Genomic DNA, 26,536 nt, shown 5'->3' with positions numbered 1-26,536 from the left:
CAATTTCCTCAGGGCTTCCACCACCCTGGCCCCTCTGCTCTCCCCCAGCCCGGCCAACCTGCCCGGCAGCGGTGCAGCCCCGATGGAGCTCCAGAGGAGCCAGATTGAGAGAGCCTCAGAGCCCTCAGCAATCCCGCCAGCAACCCACGGGCTGCAGGACACAGACGGCGCTTCCTGGCTGGGAGAAGCCTCGTGCCCATCTCCAGGCACCACAATCACAGCGATCCCCACAGCTCCAGCCCCTGCCCAGCTCCTCTGTGGGCAGCGTTAAGGCTTCAGCAGAACCACCCAAGGCCGAGGGCCTTCTGGCCATTTTCCCTTCCCCACTGCACGCCTGGGCAGCTTGCTGAGCACAAGCACCCTTTTCCCCTCTCCCTCTATGCCCTGCGCACTGGGCACCAGAGAAAGCACCTGAGACACTGGGTATGAGAACACATTCTATATTTCTAAATATAATTCTATATTTCTATATATAATTCTATATCTATATTCTATATATTTCTATTTCTATATATCTATATTAAAAAGAACGAAGAAGAAGGAATAAAAAAAATATCCTAAAGAAAAATCCTGCCCGGCTCAGATGGCCCCGGCAGACAGAGAGCCTCTCAATTCAGCTCTCCTCAGAGCTCCAGCAGCACCGCCAGCCACGGGCCCACAGACAAGGGCGGTTCTTGCGTGCCCTGCGGAATCCATCTCGCCACTTCTGCAAGATGGAGCCTTGAGCTGCGCGGAGGACAAAGGCTGTTTCCAGAGCCAGCAGTCTGATGGCAGGGCTGATGTCCTGTGCCTTGTCATCAAGGGCTGCAAGAGAGAGGAACAGATCTCCATGGTCAGATCTGGATCTGCAGGTACCCGAGGAGAGCCCCGTGCAAGGGCCAACCCAGGTGGCTCTGGCCATGGCCAGGAGGGAGCAGGGACCAAAGGGATCAGCCCAAAGCCACTGGACACTATTGGCACTCGTGCCCCTGAAATCTCTGTGTGTGCCCTGGCCACACCAGGCCTGGTCCGCACAGGGAGCAGAGCCCTGGGCAGCCGGGGCAGGGATTGCAGCTCCCCTTGGCAGCCGGGGCTGGCAGCCCGCTGCCCTCACTCACCCTGACAGATGCTCTGGAGCTCTCGTTTGTTCCCCCGGAGGTGCTGCCCGGCCATCCCTGGGAACACAGAGCCTGTCAGGGTCCCAGCAGCACAGCTCCCTGCCAGCGGCGCTGCCAGCCCTGGGGCCACACGGCCTCCTGCCCCGGCAGGGCTCAGCCCCGGCCCTTGCCGCATCCTGACTCAGCCCAAGGGCCCCGGCTGCCAGAGGCCGGCAGCAGCAGCCCCGAGGGCAGCCGGGGCTCCAGGGCCGGGGCAGCAGCCGGGGCTGGGGCCGAGCTGCGGCGGGGCAGGGAGGGAGCCCAGCCCGGTTCGTGGCTCACCAATGAACCTGATGGCCGCCGCTCGCAGGGACTCCTGCGGGCTGTCCAGGTACAGCAGGGCCCGGTGCAGGTGCTCAGCCGCTCGGCTCCTGTCCTGTGCCAGCTGCAGAGAGCGGCGGGAGGGAAGGGTTGGTGCGGGCTCTGCCCCTCGGCCGGGCACTGCTGCCTGCGGCCAGCCCCGGCCTCCCGTGCCCGCCCAGCCCTGAGGCACCGGGCAGCAGCCGCTGGCGCCGGGCTCTGGAGGGGGCAGAGGGCCGGGGGCTGCCCGGGGAGCCGCGGTGCTGCCCTGCCCGACAGACCAGCGGTGCCGGGGCTCCATGGGCACACGGCTCGGGGCCACAGGGGGCTGGAGTAGAGCCCGCGGGGCCCAGGGAAGGGAGCAGCACAGGCTGGCGGCCCTGGGTGCGGCACTGGGCAGGGCACAGCTGCCAGCCGCACACACTGAGCTTCTCCAACCTTGGGCTGGGGCTTCCAGCCCGCCCTTACCAAGCCCTCGCCGAACCTCCAGGTCTGATCCACCCGCAGCATCTGCTGGAGATCCTTCCTCTTCAGGAATCGGGCGGAACAGAGCAGCGTTTCCCGGGAGGCCTGGAGAGCAGCAGAGACCCAGAGATGGCACCACAGCCCAGGGCACAGGACCCACGTCCCTGGGCCAAGACCAGGAGGGAGCTGCAGCCTGCGAGGCAGCAGAGCAGGAGGCAGCCGAGCGCCCTGCCAGGGAGCCACGGCAGCTGCCGAGTCCTCACATCAACCACGCGCTGGTTCTCATCATGGCAGTGCAAGGAGAGTGGGAGCAGGCTCTGCTGCACGTGGGACTTCAGGGCCTTTTTCCCCTCCTTTGGTACTAAATCCATCATCTCTTGGAAGATGAACATGGAGCACAGCTGCACCTGGCTATCGTCCTGTACGAAAGGAAGAAATAAAGACCTCAGCATCAGCTGCTTCAGGCCCACCTGGGCACAGGCCTGCAAATGCCCAGGGCACAGTGCCAAGGCAGCAGCCATGGCTGGAGACACAGAGCCTTACATTGTCAAAGAGCGGCAGGAGCGCCTCAGCCAGCTGCAGGCCGAGGGGGATGGTTATCGGGCCACCACTGTACAGGAGCAAACGGCTGAGGAGAGCGATGCTCATCCCAAGCACATGGCTGTCATTTTCCCCCAGGAGCTCCACGAGCCTTTCATGCAGGCCCCACATTCTTTTGGCCTGTGTGGAACACAAGTGTGTGAAATGCCACCCTGCTGCCACAGGGCCCAGAGGCCAAAGGCCTGTGCCAAAGGCCTGGGGCAGGAGGCAAGAGGCAGGAGGCAGGAGAGCTGGCAGCAGCTGCCTCAGTGCCCAAAGGCCAGCCAAGCGCAAGCCACTGCCTTCCCCAGCCCCACGCCGGCAGCCGCTGCTCCCTTCTCACCATGGAGGAATTCTTGCCGAGCACCACAAGGCCTCTGAGTGCCAAGCGACGCCTCTCCCTGCACTCGCTCTGCAGTTTGTTTGATGCGATCTCCAGGACGCTGTCACGGTATTCACTCGAGTCCAGGCACTCCAACATCTGAAGGGCACAGGCCGGTGATGGGGCAGCAGCGCACAGGGCTGGGCCCAGGCAGCAGCACAGGGCGTGGGCACCATCCCGGGCGGCTGCGGCACCGAGAGGGCAGAGAGCTGGGAGACAGCTCAGCGAGACAGCGCTGCCCTTCAGGCTCACCTCCACAAGGAACGCCATGGCGGCCAAATCCCCGTGTGCCGTGTCTTTGCTGAGCAGCCCGAGCAGGTAGAATGCAATCGCAGAACACAAGGGTAGGGACACGTGACGCATTGCTCTGATGGGAGGAAAAAGGAACCAAGACCCTGAGCCAGTGGGAAAAACCTCTCCATGGACTGACTCCCAGGAGGAGCTTGGCCCTTCTCCACCACCCTGCAAGGGGACCCAGGCCCTTTGGGAAGCAGCTGCTCTTGGGCACCCTCCTCTCCCAGGCTTGTGCAGTGTCCTTGGCCATCCCTTGGTGACAAGGCCCTCTGGCCCCTGACCACGGGGACTGTGTGGGGCACCCCAGGCACGGGGCACAAACGCTGTTTGGGGGCAGCTCACCTGGCCAGCACACCCACAGCACAGTGGTGCGTGCCAGCACACAGCAGCGTGTCCCAGCCACACTCGTCTTCCACTGCTGCCACCACATCCTCATAGTGCAGTCGGCAGAGCAGGGCCTTCAGGGTCTGCACTGCAAACCTGTGTGCACAGCAAAGCCCAGGTGATGCTGGGAGCACGGGCTTCTGCCCTGGGGACATGGCAGGGACAGGAGGACTGGCATGGAGCACCTGTTGGGGCTGATGGCAAGGCCGTGTTGCTGCTGGCATCTCTTCCAGAAGGTATCGACCTTCTCTGGCAGATCCAATGTGCTGAACAGCACTTGCAAGAGCAGATGCACCAAGAGACGGGGGAAATACACTGTCACTGCATGTGGGAGACAGGGCAGCTGGAGCATCTTCCATATCACCACAGTTGCCTGTGAAGGACAGAGCAGCCTGAGTCAGTGCTCAGTGCTCAGGTGTCCATGTGGCAGGGCCCGAGCGTGGCAGGGAGAGGCCAGTGGAGATGTAGGGACAGCAGCCGGCCTGGTGGCCCTGGAGCTGCTCCTAGGCCAGGTTGGAGCCCAGTGCCTGATGCAGGGAGATGCCATGGGAGGAGGGAGGATGGAGACCTGAGGGAGAGGTGACCTTGGGGTGAGCAAAGGTCAGTTGCAGAAACTCACAGCCAGGGCAAGGACAGCCGTGTGGTCCCCGTCGGAGGTGCACATGCTGAGCTCTGGCCAGGTGCCCAGCACATCCAGAAGTATCAGCATGGCTGGCTCTGCAGCCCTGCACGAGCACATGATGCTCTTCCACATGGTGGTAGCAGCTCTGTGGGGTCAGAGTTCTGTGTCAGGGGGGTCTGGGACACATCCCCGTGGCCTGGGCAGCAGCAGGGAGCTGAGCTGGCTGCCAGCCCTGCCTCTGCCCACTGCCCCTCAGTGGCAGCCCAGCCCTGTGGGGACTGGCCCCTGAGGGCAGCAGGCTCGGGGGCTGCTGTGCCAGGGCTGACAAAGGGAGGAGCCACAGGGCCCTGGAATCCTCTGTTTGTCAGACACCTGAGCCGGGCTGTGCAGGGGGATGCCCTGAGCCCTCTGGGCACGTGGGCCCTGTACCTGTCACACCATGGGGCCACACGCAGGAGAGCCATCACCACGTCAGCAGGCTGTGCCTCTGTCATATCCAGAAGGGGCCTGTACAGATTGTACTCAGGAAACTCATTAGCCTTGAGCCACTGGTAGATGAACCTCACCATGGGGAGCACCTGGAGAAGGCACAGGGAAACTTGGAAAGCTGCCAGCAGGAGTAATGTGCCCAGCTTCCCAGAGAAGTGCTTCTCTTCCCACCGCACTGCCACGGCCTCAAAGGCTCGCAGTGAGCAGCTGGCGTGGCCAAGCAATTCCTGGGAGGATCGAAGCCAGGCCACAGACTGCTTACTTGCTTTGGACTGGAAGGACCCTCCTCCACAAGCATGTCCAGCAGGGCAGCACTGGCCTTGGTTTTGAAGATGGGAGAGTATGCTCTGACCACAGTGCCCATGGCAGTGGTCTCTTCCTCCCGAATTCTCTTCATGAATTTGCAAATCATCTGCAGCAGAAGGGCAAGAAATGAGGGACATTGCATGGAGTGCTCCAAGCGTGGTGCTGGGCTGAGCAGGAGAGGGGATGGCTGCAGGTACCTGCGCTGTTGTGCGGAAGAGGCCACGGCTGCGATCCTGCTCTCGAGTGCGCTCCATGGCTGCTCCTGGCAAAGAGCGAGCGCAGCTTGAGCTGAGGGGCTGCGGGAGAGGCCGGAGAACACAGCCCAGCCCTGCACTCCCCAGGCAGGGACAGCCCCGGGAGGCCCCAGGGCACAGAGTACAGCTCCAGGGCGTCTGACCCAGCCCCACTTCTGTCCTGTCCATGGGTGTGTCCCCGGGGGATGGGATGGGATGGGATGGGATGGGATGGGATGGGATGGGATGGGATGGGATGGGATGGGATGGGATGGGACGAGGCCAAGCTGGCTGCAGGCCCAGGTCTGCCGCTCACCCTCCTGAGGTGGCTGAAATTGCTCCAGCTCTCCAGGCTGCTGTGCTGGGGCAGTCCCAGGGCCTTCTTTCTCCTCCTTCACCCAGGTCAGCTTGGGGACACTTGGAGGTCTCTGCTCAACATCACTGCCTGGATTCATGGCTACTCGCAGCAGAGGTGGCTCAGAAAAGGTCTGAGTTGGCAAGTCCTGCAGCTGTGCCTGGAAGGCACCTGCAGGAGTGAAGTCTTGGCAAGGCTGCAGGACAGCCAGTCCTGCACTTGGGTCTCAGGGGCTCGTGCCACAAGGACAGGAGACTCGTCGTCAAGGACCGCGGTGAGGAAATGCCACGGTCTGGGCTCGAGCACACCTGAGAAGTGTGGTGCTTCACCTCACCAGAAGTGAAGCCTCGGGAAGGCTGCAGGTCACCGAGTGCTGTGGTCTGGCCTCGAGGTGACCTGCAGGAGTAACGCCTCAGAAAGGCTCTGGGTCAGCAAGGAATGAGTGCGCCGTGTGGGGGCTCCTCACAGCACCACTCTGTCCCGTCCTGCCCTGTCACGTGCACCAGGCACTGTGGTGTGGCTGTGTCACCACCAACACTAATGTCACCCCATGTCACAAAGGGCCCTTGGACACCCTGTCCCGTTCCATTCCACGGTTACCATGATGCACCGTGTCACCAAGGGCCGTTGCACACGCTGCCCCCTGCCCTGGGGCTCCACCCAGCCCGGCCAAAGTGGCCCAGCTTGGAAGCAATGCCTTGGCCCAAGTGTCTCAGACAGCCCAACAGGATCTTTAGGAACAGCTCAAACCTGTGGCTGCAGCAGGAAGGGTGGCAGGAGGTTTCCTGCCTGCTTTGCATTGCTGCAGGGGCTGCTCCTGTCAGAGCCCCCTCTCTGCTGGTGACAGCTTTGCTCTTGGGGACACCGCTCTGCAGCAGCCCAGGAACACGAGCGGTGCCCAGTGCCGGGAGCGCCACCAGTGGTTCCCTCCTGTGCACGGGGACCCCAGCCCCAGGGTGGCTGTGCCAGCACCCCCAGGGACCTCCAGCCTCAGGAACCCAGGGCAAGGGGAAACCACAGCTGTGCAAATGCTGCCTGTGCCCAAAGCAAATGCAAAGACAGACAGCCTGTGACAAACAAGGACAATTTATTTACACAACAGCACCACCACCAACAATGAACTACAGAATGTATTTATGTTATAAGAATCTTCATAGCAACAATCTATAAAATGTATGTACAATGAAAGGACCTCTATAGCAATTGCAATAAAGAACCTAACTACAGCCTGTAGAACATATATACTGAAGGGACTGTGTCCACCATCTCTGTTATTCCTGCAAGAGAAGGAGGCATCTTGGCCACTCCAGCCCAGCCCTGAGGGCCGTTCCTGTGCACGCTCTGGTGCCGTTTCTGCTCTGTCCAGAGCCGCTTCAGCAGCAGCGACTCAGCAGCGCTGCTTGAGGAGACATCACCACCCTCCCCATGGAGGCAGAAGCTGTGCAGACACAGAGCTCTGTGTCAGGGGAGCCTTGGTCTCAGCACCGTGGCCTGGGCAGGCGCGGGGGCCCGGGCTGGCCGCCAGCCCTGCCTCTGCCCGCTGCCCTGGCAGCACCCACTGGCTGTGCCCTGCCAGGGCCTCCTTGCCCTCCTTGTCCCGAGACAGCCCAGCCTGGGCACCTCGGGGCTGCTGAGGCCCAGCCTCGAGGGCTTCTGCTGCAGGCATGGCAGTCTCTCAGGGGAAGCACCAGAGCAGCGGGTGACAGGAACAAGGTGACTGCCTGGGGGCTGCTCGTGGCCTCTGACACCCAATTTCCTCAGGGCTTCCACCACCCTGGCCCCTCTGCTCTCCCCCAGCCCGGCCAACCTGCCCGGCAGCGGTGCAGCCCCGATGGAGCTCCAGAGGAGCCAGATTGAGAGAGCCTCAGAGCCCTCAGCAATCCCGCCAGCAACCCACGGGCTGCAGGACACAGACGGCGCTTCCTGGCTGGGAGAAGCCTCGTGCCCATCTCCAGGCACCACAATCACAGCGATCCCCACAGCTCCAGCCCCTGCCCAGCTCCTCTGTGGGCAGCGTTAAGGCTTCAGCAGAACCACCCAAGGCCGAGGGCCTTCTGGCCATTTTCCCTTCCCCACTGCACGCCTGGGCAGCTTGCTGAGCACAAGCACCCTTTTCCCCTCTCCCTCTATGCCCTGCGCACTGGGCACCAGAGAAAGCACCTGAGACACTGGGTATGAGAACACATTCTATATTTCTAAATATAATTCTATATTTCTATATATAATTCTATATCTATATTCTATATATTTCTATTTCTATATATCTATATTAAAAAGAACGAAGAAGAAGGAATAAAAAAAATATCCTAAAGAAAAATCCTGCCCGGCTCAGATGGCCCCGGCAGACAGAGAGCCTCTCAATTCAGCTCTCCTCAGAGCTCCAGCAGCACCGCCAGCCACGGGCCCACAGACAAGGGCGGTTCTTGCGTGCCCTGCGGAATCCATCTCGCCACTTCTGCAAGATGGAGCCTTGAGCTGCGCGGAGGACAAAGGCTGTTTCCAGAGCCAGCAGTCTGATGGCAGGGCTGATGTCCTGTGCCTTGTCATCAAGGGCTGCAAGAGAGAGGAACAGATCTCCATGGTCAGATCTGGATCTGCAGGTACCCGAGGAGAGCCCCGTGCAAGGGCCAACCCAGGTGGCTCTGGCCATGGCCAGGAGGGAGCAGGGACCAAAGGGATCAGCCCAAAGCCACTGGACACTATTGGCACTCGTGCCCCTGAAATCTCTGTGTGTGCCCTGGCCACACCAGGCCTGGTCCGCACAGGGAGCAGAGCCCTGGGCAGCCGGGGCAGGGATTGCAGCTCCCCTTGGCAGCCGGGGCTGGCAGCCCGCTGCCCTCACTCACCCTGACAGATGCTCTGGAGCTCTCGTTTGTTCCCCCGGAGGTGCTGCCCGGCCATCCCTGGGAACACAGAGCCTGTCAGGGTCCCAGCAGCACAGCTCCCTGCCAGCGGCGCTGCCAGCCCTGGGGCCACACGGCCTCCTGCCCCGGCAGGGCTCAGCCCCGGCCCTTGCCGCATCCTGACTCAGCCCAAGGGCCCCGGCTGCCAGAGGCCGGCAGCAGCAGCCCCGAGGGCAGCCGGGGCTCCAGGGCCGGGGCAGCAGCCGGGGCTGGGGCCGAGCTGCGGCGGGGCAGGGAGGGAGCCCAGCCCGGTTCGTGGCTCACCAATGAACCTGATGGCCGCCGCTCGCAGGGACTCCTGCGGGCTGTCCAGGTACAGCAGGGCCCGGTGCAGGTGCTCAGCCGCTCGGCTCCTGTCCTGTGCCAGCTGCAGAGAGCGGCGGGAGGGAAGGGTTGGTGCGGGCTCTGCCCCTCGGCCGGGCACTGCTGCCTGCGGCCAGCCCCGGCCTCCCGTGCCCGCCCAGCCCTGAGGCACCGGGCAGCAGCCGCTGGCGCCGGGCTCTGGAGGGGGCAGAGGGCCGGGGGCTGCCCGGGGAGCCGCGGTGCTGCCCTGCCCGACAGACCAGCGGTGCCGGGGCTCCATGGGCACACGGCTCGGGGCCACAGGGGGCTGGAGTAGAGCCCGCGGGGCCCAGGGAAGGGAGCAGCGTGTGGGGCACAGGCTGGCGGCCCTGGGTGCGGCACTGGGCAGGGCACAGCTGCCAGCCGCACACACTGAGCTTCTCCAACCTTGGGCTGGGGCTTCCAGCCCGCCCTTACCAAGCCCTCGCCGAACCTCCAGGTCTGATCCACCCGCAGCATCTGCTGGAGATCCTTCCTCTTCAGGAATCGGGCGGAACAGAGCAGCGTTTCCCGGGAGGCCTGGAGAGCAGCAGAGACCCAGAGATGGCACCACAGCCCAGGGCACAGGACCCACGTCCCTGGGCCAAGACCAGGAGGGAGCTGCAGCCTGCGAGGCAGCAGAGCAGGAGGCAGCCGAGCGCCCTGCCAGGGAGCCACGGCAGCTGCCGAGTCCTCACATCAACCACGCGCTGGTTCTCATCATGGCAGTGCAAGGAGAGTGGGAGCAGGCTCTGCTGCACGTGGGACTTCAGGGCCTTTTTCCCCTCCTTTGGTACTAAATCCATCATCTCTTGGAAGATGAACATGGAGCACAGCTGCACCTGGCTATCGTCCTGTACGAAAGGAAGAAATAAAGACCTCAGCATCAGCTGCTTCAGGCCCACCTGGGCACAGGCCTGCAAATGCCCAGGGCACAGTGCCAAGGCAGCAGCCATGGCTGGAGACACAGAGCCTTACATTGTCAAAGAGCGGCAGGAGCGCCTCAGCCAGCTGCAGGCCGAGGGGGATGGTTATCGGGCCACCACTGTACAGGAACAAACGGCTGAGGAGAGCGATGCTCATCCCAAGCACATGGCTGTCATTTTCCCCCAGGAGCTCCACGAGCCTTTCATGCAGGCCCCACATTCTTTTGGCCTGTGTGGAACACAAGTGTGTGAAATGCCACCCTGCTGCCACAGGGCCCAGAGGCCAAAGGCCTGTGCCAAAGGCCTGGGGCAGGAGGCAAGAGGCAGGAGGCAGGAGAGCTGGCAGCAGCTGCCTCAGTGCCCAAAGGCCAGCCAAGCGCAAGCCACTGCCTTCCCCAGCCCCACGCCGGCAGCCGCTGCCCCCTTCTCACCATGGAGGAATTCTTGCCGAGCACCACAAGGCCTCTGAGTGCCAAGCGACGCCTCTCCCTGCACTCGCTCTGCAGTTTGTTTGATGCGATCTCCAGGACGCTGTCACGGTATTCACTCGAGTCCAGGCACTCCAACATCTGAAGGGCACAGGCCGGTGATGGGGCAGCAGCGCACAGGGCTGGGCCCAGGCAGCAGCACAGGGCGTGGGCACCGTCCCGGGCGGCTGCGGCACCGAGAGGGCAGAGAGCTGGGAGACAGCTCAGCGAGACAGCGCTGCCCTTCAGGCTCACCTCCACAAGGAACGCCATGGCGGCCAAATCCCCGTGTGCCGTGTCTTTGCTGAGCAGCCCGAGCAGGTAGAATGCAATCGCAGAACACAAGGGTAGGGACACGTGACGCATTGCTCTGATGGGAGGAAAAAGGAACCAAGACCCTGAGCCAGTGGGAAAAACCTCTCCATGGACTGACTCCCAGGAGGAGCTTGGCCCTTCTCCACCACCCTGCAAGGGGACCCAGGCCCTTTGGGAAGCAGCTGCTCTTGGGCACCCTCCTCTCCCAGGCTTGTGCAGTGTCCTTGGCCATCCCTTGGTGACAAGGCCCTCTGGCCCCTGACCACGGGGACTGTGTGGGGCACCCCAGGCACGGGGCACAAACGCTGTTTGGGGGCAGCTCACCTGGCCAGCACACCCACAGCACAGTGGTGCGTGCCAGCACACAGCAGCGTGTCCCAGCCACACTCGTCTTCCACTGCTGCCACCACATCCTCATAGTGCAGTCGGCAGAGCAGGGCCTTCAGGGTCTGCACTGCAAACCTGTGTGCACAGCAAAGCCCAGGTGATGCTGGGAGCACGGGCTTCTGCCCTGGGGACATGGCAGGGACAGGAGGACTGGCATGGAGCACCTGTTGGGGCTGATGGCAAGGCCGTGTTGCTGCTGGCATCTCTTCCAGAAGGTATCGACCTTCTCTGGCAGATCCAATGTGCTGAACAGCACTTGCAAGAGCAGATGCACCAAGAGACGGGGGAAATACACTGTCACTGCATGTGGGAGACAGGGCAGCTGGAGCATCTTCCATATCACCACAGTTGCCTGTGAAGGACAGAGCAGCCCGAGTCAGCGCTCAGTGCCCAGGTGTCCATGTGGCAGGGCCCGAGCGTGGCAGGGAGAGGCCAGTGGAGATGTAGGGACAGCAGCCGGCCTGGTGGCCCTGGAGCTGCTCCTAGGCCAGGTTGGAGCCCAGTGCCTGATGCAGGGAGATGCCATGGGAGGAGGGAGGATGGAGACCTGAGGGAGAGGTGACCTTGGGGTGAGCAAAGGTCAGTTGCAGAAACTCACAGCCAGGGCAAGGACAGCCGTGTGGTCCCCGTCGGAGGTGCACATGCTGAGCTCTGGCCAGGTGCCCAGCACATCCAGAAGTATCAGCATGGCTGGCTCTGCAGCCCTGCACGAGCACATGATGCTCTTCCACATGGTGGTAGCAGCTCTGTGGGGTCAGAGTTCTGTGTCAGGGGGGTCTGGGACACATCCCCGTGGCCTGGGCAGCAGCAGGGAGCTGAGCTGGCTGCCAGCCCTGCCTCTGCCCACTGCCCCTCAGTGGCAGCCCAGCCCTGTGGGGACTGGCCCCTGAGGGCAGCAGGCTCGGGGGCTGCTGTGCCAGGGCTGACAAAGGGAGGAGCCACAGGGCCCTGGAATCCTCTGTTTGTCAGACACCTGAGCCGGGCTGTGCAGGGGGATGCCCTGAGCCCTCTGGGCACGTGGGCCCTGTACCTGTCACACCATGGGGCCACACGCAGGAGAGCCATCACCACGTCAGCAGGCTGTGCCTCTGTCATATCCAGAAGGGGCCTGTACAGATTGTACTCAGGAAACTCATTAGCCTTGAGCCACTGGTAGATGAACCTCACCATGGGGAGCACCTGGAGAAGGCACAGGGAAACTTGGAAAGCTGCCAGCAGGAGTAATGTGCCCAGCTTCCCAGAGAAGTGCTTCTCTTCCCACCGCACTGCCACGGCCTCAAAGGCTCGCAGTGAGCAGCTGGCGTGGCCAAGCAATTCCTGGGAGGATCGAAGCCAGGCCACAGACTGCTTACTTGCTTTGGACTGGAAGGACCCTCCTCCACAAGCATGTCCAGCAGGGCAGCACTGGCCTTGGTTTTGAAGATGGGAGAGTATGCTCTGACCACAGTGCCCATGGCAGTGGTCTCTTCCTCCCGAATTCTCTTCATGAATTTGCAAATCATCTGCAGCAGAAGGGCAAGAAATGAGGGACATTGCATGGAGTGCTCCAAGCGTGGTGCTGGGCTGAGCAGGAGAGGGGATGGCTGCAGGTACCTGCGCTGTTGTGCGGAAGAGGCCACGGCTGCGATCCTGCTCTCGAGTGCGCTCCATGGCTGCTCCTGGCAAAGAGCGAGCGCAGCTTGAGCTGAGGGGCTGCGGGAGAGGCCGGAGAACACAGCCCAGCCCTGCACTCCCCAGGCAGGGACAGCCCCAGGAGGCCCCAGGGCACAGAGTACAGCTCCAGGGCGTCTGACCCAGCCCCACTTCTGTCCTGTCCATGGGTGTGTCCCCGGGGGATGGGATGGGATGGGATGGGATGGGATGGGATGGGATGGGATGGGATGGGATGGGATGGGATGGGACGAGGCCAAGCTGGCTGCAGGCCCAGGTCTGCCGCTCACCCTCCTGAGGTGGCTGAAATTGCTCCAGCTCTCCAGGCTGCTGTGCTGGGGCAGTCCCAGGGCCTTCTTTCTCCTCCTTCACCCAGGTCAGCTTGGGGACACTTGGAGGTCTCTGCTCAACATCACTGCCTGGATTCATGGCTACTCGCAGCAGAGGTGGCTCAGAAAAGGTCTGAGTTGGCAAGTCCTGCAGCTGTGCCTGGAAGGCACCTGCAGGAGTGAAGTCTTGGCAAGGCTGCAGGACAGCCAGTCCTGCACTTGGGTCTCAGGGGCTCGTGCCACAAGGACAGGAGACTCGTCGTCAAGGACCGCGGTGAGGAAATGCCACGGTCTGGGCTCGAGCACACCTGAGAAGTGTGGTGCTTCACCTCACCAGAAGTGAAGCCTCGGGAAGGCTGCAGGTCACCGAGTGCTGTGGTCTGGCCTCGAGGTGACCTGCAGGAGTAACGCCTCAGAAAGGCTCTGGGTCAGCAAGGAATGAGTGCGCCGTGTGGGGGCTCCTCACAGCACCACTCTGTCCCGTCCTGCCCTGTCACGTGCACCAGGCACTGTGGTGTGGCTGTGTCACCACCAACACTAATGTCACCCCATGTCACAAAGGGCCCTTGGACACCCTGTCCCGTTCCATTCCACGGTTACCATGATGCACCGTGTCACCAAGGGCCGTTGCACACGCTGCCCCCTGCCCTGGGGCTCCACCCAGCCCGGCCAAAGTGGCCCAGCTTGGAAGCAATGCCTTGGCCCAAGTGTCTCAGACAGCCCAACAGGATCTTTAGGAACAGCTCAAACCTGTGGCTGCAGCAGGAAGGGTGGCAGGAGGTTTCCTGCCTGCTTTGCATTGCTGCAGGGGCTGCTCCTGTCAGAGCCCCCTCTCTGCTGGTGACAGCTTTGCTCTTGGGGACACCGCTCTGCAGCAGCCCAGGAACACGAGTGGTGCCCAGTGCCGGGAGCGCCACCAGTGGTTCCCTCCTGTGCACGGGGACCCCAGCCCCAGGGTGGCTGTGCCAGCACCCCCAGGGACCTCCAGCCTCAGGAACCCAGGGCAAGGGGAAACCACAGCTGTGCAAATGCTGCCTGTGCCCAAAGCAAATGCAAAGACAGACAGCCTGTGACAAACAAGGACAATTTATTTACACAACAGCACCACCACCAACAATGAACTACAGAATGTATTTATGTTATAAGAATCTTCATAGCAACAATCTATAAAATGTATGTACAATGAAAGGACCTCTATAGCAATTGCAATAAAGAACCTAACTACAGCCTGTAGAACATATATACTGAAGGGACTGTGTCCACCATCTCTGTTATTCCTGCAAGAGAAGGAGGCATCTTGGCCACTCCAGCCCAGCCCTGAGGGCCGTTCCTGTGCACGCTCTGGTGCCGTTTCTGCTCTGTCCAGAGCCGCTTCAGCAGCAGCGACTCAGCAGCGCTGCTCGAGGAGACATCACCACCCTCCCCATGGAGGCAGAAGCTGTGCAGACACAGAGCTCTGTGTCAGGGGAGCCTTGGTCTCAGCACCGTGGCCTGGGCAGGCACGGGGGCCCGGGCTGGCCGCCAGCCCTGCCTCTGCCCGCTGCCCTGGCAGCACCCAGTGGCTGTGCCCTGCCAGGGCCTCCTTGCCCTCCTTGTCCCGAGACAGCCCAGCCTGGGCACCTCGGGGCTGCTGAGGCCCAGCCTCGAGGGCTTCTGCTGCAGGCATGGCAGTCTCTCAGGGGAAGCACCAGAGCAGCGGGTGACAGGAACAAGGTGACTGCCTGGGGGCTGCTCGTGGCCTCTGACACCCAATTTCCTCAGGGCTTCCACCACCCTGGCCCCTCTGCTCTCCCCCAGCCCGGCCAACCTGCCCGGCAGCGGGGCAGCCCCGATGGAGCTCCAGAGGAGCCAGATTGAGAGAGCCTCAGAGCCCTCAGCAATCCCGCCAGCAACCCACGGGCTGCAGGACACAGACGGTGCTTCCTGGCTGGGAGAAGCCTCATGCCCATCTCCAGGCACCACAATCACAGCGATCCCCACAGCTCCAGCCCCTGCCCAGCTCCTCTGTGGGCAGCGTTAAGGCTTCAGCAGAACCACCCAAGGCCGAGGGCCTTCTGGCCATTTTCCCTTCCCCACTGCACGCCTGGGCAGCTTGCTGAGCACAAGCACCCTTTTCCCCTCTCCCTCTATGCCCTGCGCACTGGGCACCAGAGAAAGCACCTGAGACACTGGGTATGAGAACACATTCTATATTTCTATATATAATTCTGTATCTATTCTATATATTTCTATTTCTATATTTCTATATTAAAGAACAAAAAAGAAGAAGGAAAAAAAAAACATCTTAAAGAAAAATCCTGCCTGGCTCAGATGGCCCCGGCAGACAGAGAGCCTCTCAATTCAGCTCTCCTCAGAGCTCCAGCAGCACCGCCAGCCACGGGCCCACAGACAAGGGCGGTTCTTGCGTGCCCTGCGGAATCCATCTTGCCACTTCTGCAAGATGGAGCCTTGAGCTGCGCGGAGGACAAAGGCTGTTTCCAGAGCCAGCAGTCTGATGGCAGGGCTGATGTCCTGTGCCTTGTCATCAAGGGCTGCAAGAGAGAGGAACAGATCTCCATGGTCAGATCTGGATCTGCGGGGACCTGAGGAGAGCCCCGTGCAAGGGCCAACCCAGGTGGCTCTGGCCATGGCCAGGAGGGAGCAGGGACCAAAGGGATCAGCCCAAAGCCACTGGACACTATTGGCACTCGTGCCCCTGAAATCTCTGTGTGTGCCCTGGCCACACCAGGCCTGGTCCGCACAGGGAGCAGAGCCCTGGGCAGCCGGGGCAGGGATTGCAGCTCCCCTTGGCCGCCGGGGCTGGCAGCCCGCTGCCCTCACTCACCCTGACAGATGCTCTGGAGCTCTCGTTTGTTCCCCCGGAGGTGCTGCCCGGCCATCCCTGGGAACACAGAGCCTGTCAGGGTCCCAGCAGCACAGCTCCCTGCCAGCGGCGCTGCCAGCCCTGGGGCCACACGGCCTCCTGCCCCGGCAGGGCTCAGCCCCGGCCCTTGCCGCATCCTGACTCAGCCCAAGGGCCCCGGCTGCCAGAGGCCGGCAGCAGCAGCCCCGAGGGCAGCCGGGGCTCCAGGGCCGGGGCAGCAGCCGGGGCTGGGGCCGAGCTGCGGTGGGGCAGGGAGGGAGCCCAGCCCGGTTCGTGGCTCACCAATGAACCTGATGGCCGCCGCTCGCAGGGACTCCTGCGGGCTGTCCAGGTACAGCAGGGCCCGGTGCAGGTGCTCAGCCGCTCGGCTCCTGTCCTGTGCCAGCTGCAGAGAGCGGCGGGAGGGAAGGGTTGGTGCGGGCTCTGCCCCTCGGCCGGGCACTGCTGCCTGCGGCCAGCCCCGGCCTCCCGTGCCCGCCCAGCCCTGAGGCACCGGGCAGCAGCCGCTGGCGCCGGGCTCTGGAGGGGGCAGAGGGCCGGCTGCTGCCCGGGGAGCCGCGGTGCCGGCCCGCCCCGCAGCCCCAGTGACTTCCTCCTTGTTCAGAAGAATGCAATTAGGAAAGTTAAACTGGAAAAAGGTGCTCCTTAGAACTGGTAACACAAGGTGCAAACATAGCTAGGAAATGGCCCTTTGTGGCATCTGCCATTCTCACCAGCACATCTTTCCTTTCCTTCTCCTGGCTCTCCAGTTTCCTCTGCAGTGATGCCACCTCTGACGAACAGTCACAGCCTCTTCCTTCAATGCAGTTTCTAGAGAGGTCTTCTGCTGTTCTGCCCTCCATATTGCTGCAGGAGGGAAGGGGAAAGAGAAGGGAGAAAGCAAAGCAAAGTAAACTGATGGGCACCCTGCAGAGACAACAGCACTGTCTTCTCTGCCTGCCGTGGTTTGCCAGGCCTTAAGCCCACAAGAGCTTCCAAAACTGAGAGAAAGGAAGGAAACTTCCAGGCAGAGAAAAAAGCAGGAATGGCAGGGGCAAGGTTCAGAGGAATAGCAGTGTGTTTGCTCTTGGCCTTGTGCTGAGTGAACAATCCAAGAGAGACAAAGCAGCAGGGATGCCTGTGCAGCCCTGCTCCAGAGAGGCCAATAGCCTGGAGGCTTTGACAGGGCCTGAAATTTGGGGGAATTGAGCTGAGGCATCCAGCTTCAGCTGCTTAGCACAGACACAGCACCTGAAAGGCACCAGCTGTGTATGGGATCAGCCACAGCAGAGCCAGTTGGCACCGCCAGCCACAGCATCATTCTTGAGATAAACTTTGACTGGCGCCTGGATGGATAAGTCTCGTGCTGGTTGTTTTTCCTGTCTGCCATCTCTGGGCAAAGGCCTTTACCTCTGCATGGGATCAGAGATCCCCGCTGGTGGAACAGGATGGGGCAATGGATGGGAGAGAAGTTGTACCTTGCTGAGTTTCCTCCAACAGTGTCTGCAGCTCCTGATTGCAGGCCTTGATTTGGTTGTTGTCAGCCTGAGCCATCCTCAGCTCCATCTCCATGGCCTCACAGTGTGTGGCCATGGCCTCTGCTCTTTCCTCAGAGCTCTGGAGCCTCAGACGCAGCTCAGACATCTCAACCTGCAGCACATGGACAGCGTCCCTCAAGTTCTGTTCTCCTGCTTGGGACTTTTCCAGCTCCTGCAGCAGCTCCTTCTCTCGAGTGTCCTGCTGAGCTGCCTTCTCTGTCACTGCATCCTGCAGGGCCTGGATCTGGAAGATGGATGCAGAGAGCCTCAGGGACTGGGCTGCTCCTGAGGCAGCAGAGCAGGCAGTAGGGAGAGCATTGAAGGAGAAATGACTTCAGGCAGAAATACACCAGAAACAGAAGGTGCAGAACCAAGGATTCCAGTAGAGACAAAGGTAGAGAAAACAGGGAAAGGGAGGCAAGGGGCACCCTTGAGGCTGCAGCTCTGAACACGGGCTGAACTGGCTGTGGTAGAAGTACCCTGCCCAGCCTGCCATAGCCACATCTGTGTCCCCACATTGCTCAGTGAATGGCACAGGCACCAATCCTGTCAGGGAGAGCACTGCTAACAGAGGGACAGAGAAGCTCCAGAGGAGTGTGCTGCTGCTTCTGCTCCCAGATTTCCTGCTGGGACCCAGGAAAGAATGGGGGAAAACTATGGCAGCAGACACCAGATCCAGCCTTGGCCTGAGGGTGCAGCAGCAGGAGGCCTGGGAAGAACATGTGGATGCTGCTGGGAGGGGAAAGAGGTTGGGACTAGCATGCCAAAGGTGGTGTTGTGTGCCCCTGGAGAAGAGGATGGAGTGCACAGCTTACCTGGGTGTTGAGCTGCTGCAGTTGTCCTGCACGGCTTGAAGAGACCAGTTCAGCCTGCTGAAGAGCAGAATGAAACTGAGACAGCTGATTGTTCAGCGCCAGGTTCCTTTGTTCCAGCATTCTGAGATCCATGCTCTTTTCCTCCAGAGACAGAATCAGCCTAAAGGGAAGCATGCAACTCATTACTAATGGCATCACATTTTATAAACTCCTAGGACTTGCAGCACCTCAGAGAAAACTGCTCTGTCCAATGAGGTTTGTCTAAACAACTTGGCTGTTTGTTCCCCCTGCAGTCACAGCCCAGCATGTGCCCACTCTGCTTTTGTTCCTGAAAGAACAGGGAGTTCCTGCCTTCATGGCCTACCTTCTATTTGAGATGGGAATGTGCATACAAACCTAACAAAGTCCTGCAATGAAGACATTAGGGGAGAGGAAGAATTTTCTTCTGACTAACCAGGCTCCAAGGGGAAGAGGTTTGGTCAACATGGAAGAGACATTTCCTTCCCCCATCTTGTATGTCCAGGTGGGAGGAGCAGCACCCTACAGCCAGGGGATGTCTGGCAAGTTCCCTGAGATTTACCAGCACCCATCCTACTTTCAGCTGGAGGAACAAAGGCTGATGGCAGAAGTGGCAACAGAGGCTTAGAGCTCAAGCTGATGGAAGATGCAGAAACCTCCAGGCAAGCAAGAGTGCTCTGCCTTTCCTTTGTCTTCTTCTTGGAAGAAAAATCCTGTGGCACTGAAGACTGGCTTGACTTGATCAGCTGGAGGAGCCCCCCTAACCTTGCTCTGGTTTCTTGCATTCTTTGCACAGTCAGTAACACCTGTGAGTGTGGAGGGTGGCAGGGACCCTGCTTGAGCCCCTCCAGGCACCAGGGGGGCATTTTATCAGGAACAATGCACCAGAGACATTCTTGTTTCTTGGGTGCCTCCCAGGGCAATCTGGGCTTGATCAGCACTCAGGGCCTTAAGAAGGTGCTGCCCAGCAAAGGCATCAGATGCCAGGCTGATCAGATCCCAAAGGCCTCAAGTTACAGCAGCCAAGGTGGAGCTGATGGATGTATCCAGCTCCTTACACTGCAGCTCCAGCACTGTTAACATACCCACCTAACCTAACCTAAGAGCACAACACTCCCTAGAGGGAAAGAGCTACCCCAAAAGCCTTTGTCTTCAGAAAAACTCCAACTGAAGGCTTAAAATATTAGAGAATGAACACAACATACAGATAATGAGATGTGTCTTCATGGAGAGTTCAGAATCTGCCCCTTAGGAAATGCTGCCAGAGCCCCAGGCAGGTGCAAAGACGGCAAAGAGGGAATGCATTCACCACATTGCAGAGTCCCACAGGCTTTCATTTACCTGTCTCTTTCCCTCTCTAGGACATTCACGGAAGCCTGCAATTCAAAATTTTCCAGTGCCACTTCTTTGCATTCACTCCATTCCCTCTCCAGTTTCTGCAGCTTCACTTGGAGCTCCTTCTTCTGATGTTCTGCCTCCTCCAGCCTCTTCTGGATGTGTTCAGCCTCCAATTGCTTCTGCCTTGACTGTGCCTGGGCCTCGCTCACATCTTGCTGGGCTCTCTGGAGTGTGCTTTCCAGGAACTCTCGGGAGGCTGCCAGCTGAGATGTCAACTCATCCACCTCCAGTCAAACAGAACAAAGCAGTCAGAGGCGACAGCCACAGCCTGCCTCTGTCAGCCACAGTAGAGGCACTTAGGAATGAGAAAGGAAAACTTTCCCTTTCTCCCTGTCCTGGGACTGGCAGATTCCCAATAGAGATGGACAACTTGGTTAAGTCTCTAAGTGGCCCACCTGAAAAAGCACCTCCCAAACCAAGGCTAGCAAGAAGAGGCCAGCAGGAGTCCATGCTGATGGGTGCTGGCCAACAGCCCAGAGGACTGGCCCAGCTGTTCAGGGGGCAGCAGCTGAGATTCAGCAGAGCACTGAGTGTCCTTCAGAGCAGCTGCCATGGAGCCCCCACAGCATGAGGCAGCCCCAGGGATCACCCCATCAGCTGCTGCTCTGCCATGGAAAAGCAAGAAGGCCACAGAGTCCTCCCTGCGTGACTGCAGTGCCACTGCTGTTTCACTCACCTGCTTTTGTAGAGCATCCCTCTGCTCAAGGAGGACATTCATCTCCTCTCTCTGATGCCCTGAAGTTCTTCCTTGTGCCTCCTCTGCACTGCCAGCATTTCATTGTGAGCTTCCTGCAGCTCAGCTTGCAGCTTTGCCTTGATGGTCTGGCAACAAAATGCAGAGTGACTTCCTGGGACCTGCCCTCAGGCTCAGATTTTTGCACTTGCTGTCTCCAAACCCCATTCCTTCAGCTACTTCTTGTGGCTTCTCGACCCAGCTCTGCTTGCACTGCAAGCCCTCCTTCCTGGGCCTGAGCTCTGGAGCTTACCAGGCTCCCACAGCCTCAGGCAGCCCTTGTCCCCTCAGTCCCAGGAGCTGCCTTTTGTGCCCTTGTCCCTGCCCTGCACTCCATTCCCTGCCTACTCAGACTTACCTGTCCCTTCTCTCGCTGCTCTTTCACCTCCTGCCTGAGCTGCTGGACCTGCTGGCACGCTTGGCTGAGCTGTCCCCGAGTTTGGAGCAGTGTCTCTGTTAAAGCCCTCTTCTCATTCTGCTCTTCCTGCAGCACCTGCACAGAAGCAAAGAGCAGAGGGTTTCACACTTGCCTGCAACATCTGTGTGGCAAGAGGCAAAGACGGATGGGCTCACGCGCCCTCAGAGCACAGGACTTCATTGTCCATCTCCATAGTTTTAACAGAAAGATATTTCAGCTTAATTAAAGCATCTTCTTAATTCTCTACCTCTTCTGAAGCTTCTTTTCTTTCCTGTCACTGGTAGTTTATAAAGTCTCTTTTCATGTTGATCACTCTCTTTTTCTCTCTCTGGATAAAAAGATTAATCCGCAAGTCTCGTCTGGGTAATGAAAGAGTTAAAATCTTGCCCAGGCTTTTGTAGATGGTTCGGGGATCTCTGCCGAACAGGAGCTGGAGCCGTCTGCGATGGGAAGTTCTTCATAGCTGCTCTGGAGCGTGTGGTCGCTGTCTCTGCTTGCTGCAGGTCCAAAGCCTCTCTCCTTCTTCACTCAGCAGTTTCTAGTGAATTTAGTTACAGCAAAACCTGCAGCCGAGCCAGAGATCGGCTCGGCCCGGCCCGGCCCGAGGAAAACCTTCCCCAGGCCCCGCCATCTCCCGGCCGGGAGACGGGGCAGGCCCGGCCCCATCCCCGCCCGGCCGCATGGCCTGGGCAGGGACGGGAGGCCTGGGGCTCTGCCACCCTCCACAGCCAGAAAACAAAGAGAACCCAGAGAGCTCTGCTTTTACACTTTAAGGTAGGGTTCACAAGTTGATCCCACTTTTCAATGGCCTAAACTGCTGTCAGTTCTCAGCAATGACCGATAATTGGTCAGGAGAAAAGACTCCAGGCAGTTCCCAGCAACTCCAACTCCCTTAAAGGTAAAGTAACTCCATGACACCCAGCTTGAGGAAATGAATGCAGAAGGAGGTGCAGAGTTGTTCAGAGAAGGTTTGGTGAAGATAAAACTAAGATAAAAAAGAGATTTGCTGCTTCTTTCTACCAAACTTCCAGTGTTTGGTGTGTTTGCAAAGCCCCTGCTTTGGTCAAGTGGCACATGACCATTTTCTCTCTCTCAAGATGGGTGCACAGGGGAAAGAGGTGCCTGTGTGGAAAATCTTGACATTTCCTGCAAAACAGTGAATTGCCTGGGTGTAAAAATAAACATCATAAACATAAACATAATATAATAATAATAATAATAATAATAATAATAATAATAATAATAATAATAATAATAATAGTAATGGCAGGGTGGAGGCAAGGGCTCCCTGCTTCTGCAGCAATGGGAGCACAGGTGGCCAAAACCTGGCTGGCCACAAGCTTCTTGAACTGTAGAACTGGTGAGGACTCTGAAAAGCCTCTCCAGACCCCTGCAGCCAAAACATCTTTGAGACAGCAAGACAATAAAATTCCCTTTGAAAAGATCAAAGGGCAAAACTCCACTTAAAAATACTGAAAGTATTTTAGGCATTTTTCTTTTAAATCTTTTTTCTCGCTCAAAACCATTCACTGAACCTCACCCTGAGCTGTTTCATGCCCTAGAAACATGGTTTTAGGGCAAACTCCCTGCAAATGACAATGTTTCACCCAGCTCTTGTTTTATAGCCAACAAGCATCAAATTTACAGATGCAGGAGGCACAAAGGTGCCTTATCCTGGTGCCAGGAGCTTGGAGCAAGAGGCCTGGGCTGTGCAGTCCCTGCTGTGAGCAGCCCTGAAATGAGTGCAGGTTTCTATGACAGCCCCCAAATGGCAGATCTGGGCCTGTCATGCACAATCCCGTTTTCTGAACCTCCAGCCCTGAATCTCATCACTCAGGTTTTGTTATCCACATCCCATCCTGACACTGAAGATCTCAAGGAGATAAGGGCTCAGATGCTGCTGGTATTGGACACCAGCACCATCTGCTCCCCGTCCTCATTCACTCTACATTAAAGACCAGAAAGATCTCATGAAGTCAGAAGAAAGAAAAAACCATGGATATGTCATCTGGGATTCCTGCTGTTTGCTGGTAATTAAGTTTGTCACAATCTTGACAGAGCTGGGAACGATGGAGGGAATCAGAAAGAAAAGGCAGAGGGAGGGAAAATATAATAAGAGTCACTCTGGAGCTTTTTCCTTCTGATTCTCTTGCCAAAGAAAATGATTAAAGAAAATAATGTTATCTCCATGGTGGTTGCTCTCCAGTTCCACTAGAGACAGGAATTCAGCCTAACAATTTGTCAATTTTTTCTCAAGCTCAGGTAATGTCATTCCAATATTTACTGGGCTGCACTCCGGTTCCTGGGGTTTCTGTCAATTCAAACCCAGGCTCTCCCTTTTTGTCTCTCCCTCTTTGTTGTTTTGTCCTAGTTTCAGCCTGTCTTTTACTTTGGGAGAGAAAACAAAGCTGAGCCCAGCTCGGCAGCAGTGTCCCAGTGTTGGGCTGAAGGGCACCTCAGAGGAAGGACTTGCCCATCCTCATCTTCCTGCAGGAAAAAGGCATCACTGGAGTTCATTTTCATCTCTTGCTGTGCTCACTGCAGCTCATTTGGGCTGGGAAAAGCTCTCAGATCATCAGACAGTGTGCAAGGATGCAGCAGAAGCAGGAGGTGTTGGCAGAGCTTCTTCTGGGTGCTGAGAGCTGCAGAGCCCAAACCAAGGGGCCACCACAGGCTTTGCCCTGCAGCATCCACAGAGCGCAAGAAGGGCTCTGCTGCTGGGGCTTCTCCAGTGGAGAGGAGTTTCTGGGCTGGAAAGACACATTTCCAGGGAAAACAGCAGCCTTGGTACCAGCAGTAGAGGATTCAGGGGTGAGGGGGGGTCATTGGGAAGCAGTTCTGGACTTGGCCTCATCCCTGCTCTGTCACAGCCCAGCTCTGGGGCTGCTGCTGGCACCTCCCTCTCCATGGGATCACTGGGAGGCCTGGAAAGGTTGGCTTCATGGTTGGATTGCATCTTAGAATCTCCTAGATCTTGGGATCTTTTCCAACCTAAAAATTTCTGTTATTTCTCCTTATGTTCCTTTGGTTTCCTGGACCAAGTAATAATAATAATAATAATTTGCTCCTTATTTGAAAATACAGACCCTACCAAAATAACAGCAGGAAGTTGGAAGTATTCTCAAGGAAACAGGAGGAGAAATTGAGTCCATCTCACCTGTATCCTCAGAGCAAAACTTTAGAGGCATTTCCTGTGCATTCCCAACTTCATGGCCAGAGTTGGGGCAGGGTTTGAAAATGTGGACACCACAGGGCTGATGTGTGATGTGCACCTGGTGCTGCCCCACCTCCTCCCAAAGTGCTACATCTGCACAGGGCTCTCAGAGTGGACTTTGCAGAGGGCCATGAAAACAGATTTATTTTGGAATATTTTCACTTGCCATTACAATTTATCACCAGAAGCCAAGGAAAAGGAGTGGAGTTTATGAAAACATCAAGCAGGGAATGTGCCTGCAGGAAGCTGACAAATGGGACAGCCACACAGAGAGATGGTTTAGAATAATCCATTTTCATGCCAGCTCCAGTAAAGAGAACAGAGAAAGACTGAGCAGCATCCTTCCTTCTGACAACCTCCAGAGCATAACTGTGGCCCTCATCTGAAACCTTGCAGTGGCTCCTCAGAACATTTTTGAAAGACAAGGCAGTGTATTTTTCAATCTCTGTCTCAAGCAGGAAACTCAAAAGAGTTCCTTCTGCTGTGAAAAAATAAATGTTCCTCTATAAAAGAAGTAAATCCACATTTTTCAAACCCAGCCTCAACTCTGGCCATGAAGTTGGGAATACACAGAATAATGCCTTCTAAAGTTTTGCTCTGAGGCATTGGTGAGCTGGACTGTTTCTCCCTTTTTCCTTGGGAATGCTTTCACTTCCTTCCAGCACCTGCCAGGACGCAACAGGCTCCTCTGGGATGGGTCGTTGTAGGATAATGATGGGTTGCCATCATTAGGATGTCAGAGAAGTGGGGAGCGGCCTTTCCTCACTCAGCCTGGGTGTCCCTGCCCCAGTGAAGTGTCCCAACCTCCAATTTACCTGTGATGATGAAGAGAGCAGGAGGAAGAGAAGATCCCCTTGTAGTGATCCCACCTTTGGCTCTGTGCAGTGTCAGGTGCTCACAGGAGAGCGGATGGTTCAGGCCAACAGGAATTCCTCCACACTTGCACTGCACACACCAGGAATGGATTTTGTGTCCATCCAAACCATTGTCTTTGTTGCATCATGGCAGCTGAGCTGTAAAGGGAGAACAAATGCCCAAAGTGCAGCCCTGCCCTGGGGAATCAGCTCCTAAATGCCCTGGATGCAGGTGTTTGGGGAAGGCTGGGGGGTCTGCAGTTTGCCCCTGTGGGACAGAGGGATGGAGTTCCCATGCCTGGGCAGTCCAGGGGAGGATGATCCAGAGCCTCATGGCTCTTGTCAAGTCTCTGTGTGAGGCAGATTTCCCCCAAGACCTCACTCCAGCCTTCCAGAAAGCAAATAGTTCTGTGTTCTGCTTCCCCAAACCTTTGTCTCCTCATCTGCTCCACCCTCTGAGTGCACTCACAGCCTGGCCAAAAAGAATTAAAAGTTTTTTGTGGCTGGCAATTCAAAAACTATGAAAGCTCACAGACAAATTCTGTGGGGTTGGTTGGAAAGACAGAGTGAGTTTTGGAGGGTCTTTGTTCTCTTTGCTCTTCATCTGCACAAGTCTTCACACTTTCCATTACAAGTCCCAGCCAGAGCTCCTGCTGGGGGAAGGAAAAGCTCCATAGCCATGAAGTGGAGCATTCCCTTCATTCCAGCAGCCCCTCATTGACCAGGAACTCCACAGGTCACCGTGAGGCAGTTCATTGCCAGATTTCACCAGGAGTAATTCATAACCAGGAAAAGGCATCCCTGGGACTCCCAGAACTCCTGAATAGTTCATTATCCAAGGCACAATGCCTTCTGAGCATCCTCCTAGCAGGGAGGCTCCCATGTGGATACACCAAAATCCTCTCCAGCATTCCCCAGCAAGGAATCCCTCAGCTGGCATCTGCTCATTGCTGCAATAGCTGAAATTTAATTTGATCTTAATAATTAAACCTCCAAATAACAGCTTTCACATGCCAGCTGAACCATTAAATTCCAGGAGTGGATACAAGCCTTTTTGCAGTGAGTGGAGTTTACTCATGTGGAAATTTCCTGGTGTGCTACTGGACTTGTTATTGATGCAAATTTTGTGGCACTGAATAAAAATGTTTCTTTTCCCTTTCAGACGACGATAGAATCCGTGAGTTGTTTGGTTGGGTTGGTTTGGGTATTTTTAATCCACTTGGCACAAAGAAACTCCTCGTTGTTTGAGCTGTGCCTCAGTGCTGATGCACAGGACCTTTTCCAGAGCTGGTTTTAGAACTGGAGTCACTTTGCAGCAGCCTCAGCTGGAATCTGTGGGGGTAAAAATCAACAGTGGTGCCTCCAGAACCCCTCTGAGAGTCTTCTGCAGGGCCTTGTCCTGAGCCTCACCCTCCAGGACACACCAGCCAAGAAATGCAGTGGGACCACCATGGCACCAGCACTCCCTGATAGACTCAACCACAGGAAATTACACCAGAGGGTGTGAAATATCAGATTTTCTCTTGTCCCTTGCTCTACTCAGTGCCCGTGGCTGTACAACACAGCCAAACATCCATCCCTGAGCTTGGCTCAGGAATCCTGGCAGCTTTGGAAAAAACCACTTTGCCACCACACGTGTAAGGCCAGCAGAAAGGCTTCCCCCGAGCAGCTCCTCCTGGATTCCAACCACAGACCTCTTCTTAAACCTAAATAATTTAAAAGGCACAAGCAAGACCTCTCTAGCTGCTCACACACCCATATCTGAGTGTCTTTACTCACCGAAAAAGTGCACTAATGAAATTGTAATGTACATGTTAATTAATGTACATATTTTCTCTGTAAATTTTGCACAGCTGTAAGTGG

At 57.6% G+C, this 26,536-nt stretch overlaps 4 protein-coding genes across 4 annotated transcripts in view; 1 reads left to right on the top strand and 3 right to left on the bottom strand.

Annotated features, from left to right (window-relative positions):
* Window positions 1-26,536, top strand: part of LOC147651519 (endogenous retrovirus group K member 6 Gag polyprotein-like) — a 222,124-nt gene that overhangs the window by 186,633 nt on the left and 8,955 nt on the right. The window lies entirely within an intron of this gene.
* On the bottom strand, window positions 7,793-13,357 carry LOC147651521 (maestro heat-like repeat-containing protein family member 7). Its single transcript, XM_086842840.1, has 15 exons — window positions 12,805-13,357; window positions 12,458-12,522; window positions 12,217-12,366; window positions 11,895-12,043; window positions 11,463-11,610; window positions 11,029-11,216; window positions 10,802-10,939; window positions 10,418-10,532; window positions 10,127-10,264; window positions 9,748-9,924; window positions 9,468-9,623; window positions 9,208-9,309; window positions 8,713-8,815; window positions 8,392-8,448; window positions 7,793-8,098 (listed from the first exon to the last, which is right to left on the bottom strand). Exons 1-15 carry the CDS (start codon window positions 12,941-12,943, stop codon window positions 7,908-7,910), a joined length of 2,016 nt encoding a protein of 671 aa, XP_086698966.1. The 5' UTR covers window positions 12,944-13,357; the 3' UTR covers window positions 7,793-7,907.
* The window catches only part of LOC147651514 (maestro heat-like repeat-containing protein family member 7), a 98,474-nt gene continuing 86,954 nt past the window's right edge, over window positions 15,017-26,536 (bottom strand). Inside the window, exons 13-15 of the mRNA XM_086842838.1 lie at window positions 15,989-16,091; window positions 15,668-15,724; window positions 15,017-15,374 (exon numbers count right to left, since the gene is read on the bottom strand). Of these exons, the coding sequence (XP_086698964.1) occupies window positions 15,184-15,374; window positions 15,668-15,724; window positions 15,989-16,091 (351 nt within the window). The 3' untranslated portion in view covers window positions 15,017-15,183. The remainder of the gene's footprint in view (window positions 15,375-15,667; window positions 15,725-15,988; window positions 16,092-26,536) is intronic.
* Window positions 16,416-25,909, bottom strand: LOC147651520 (uncharacterized). Its single transcript, XM_086841925.1, has 8 exons — window positions 24,635-25,909; window positions 20,853-21,143; window positions 20,546-20,680; window positions 20,131-20,276; window positions 19,398-19,678; window positions 18,039-18,198; window positions 17,164-17,467; window positions 16,416-16,552 (listed from the first exon to the last, which is right to left on the bottom strand). Exons 4-8 carry the CDS (start codon window positions 20,170-20,172, stop codon window positions 16,416-16,418), a joined length of 924 nt encoding a protein of 307 aa, XP_086698051.1. The 5' UTR covers window positions 20,173-20,276; window positions 20,546-20,680; window positions 20,853-21,143; window positions 24,635-25,909.

Source organism: Cyanistes caeruleus, chromosome 9 (genome assembly GCF_971803275.1).
Source record: "Cyanistes caeruleus chromosome 9, bCyaCae1.hap1.1, whole genome shotgun sequence".
Taxonomy (NCBI): domain Eukaryota; kingdom Metazoa; phylum Chordata; class Aves; order Passeriformes; family Paridae; genus Cyanistes; species Cyanistes caeruleus.
The sequence above is the reverse complement of the archived record's forward strand: the minus strand, read 5'-3'. Positions and strand labels throughout refer to the sequence as shown.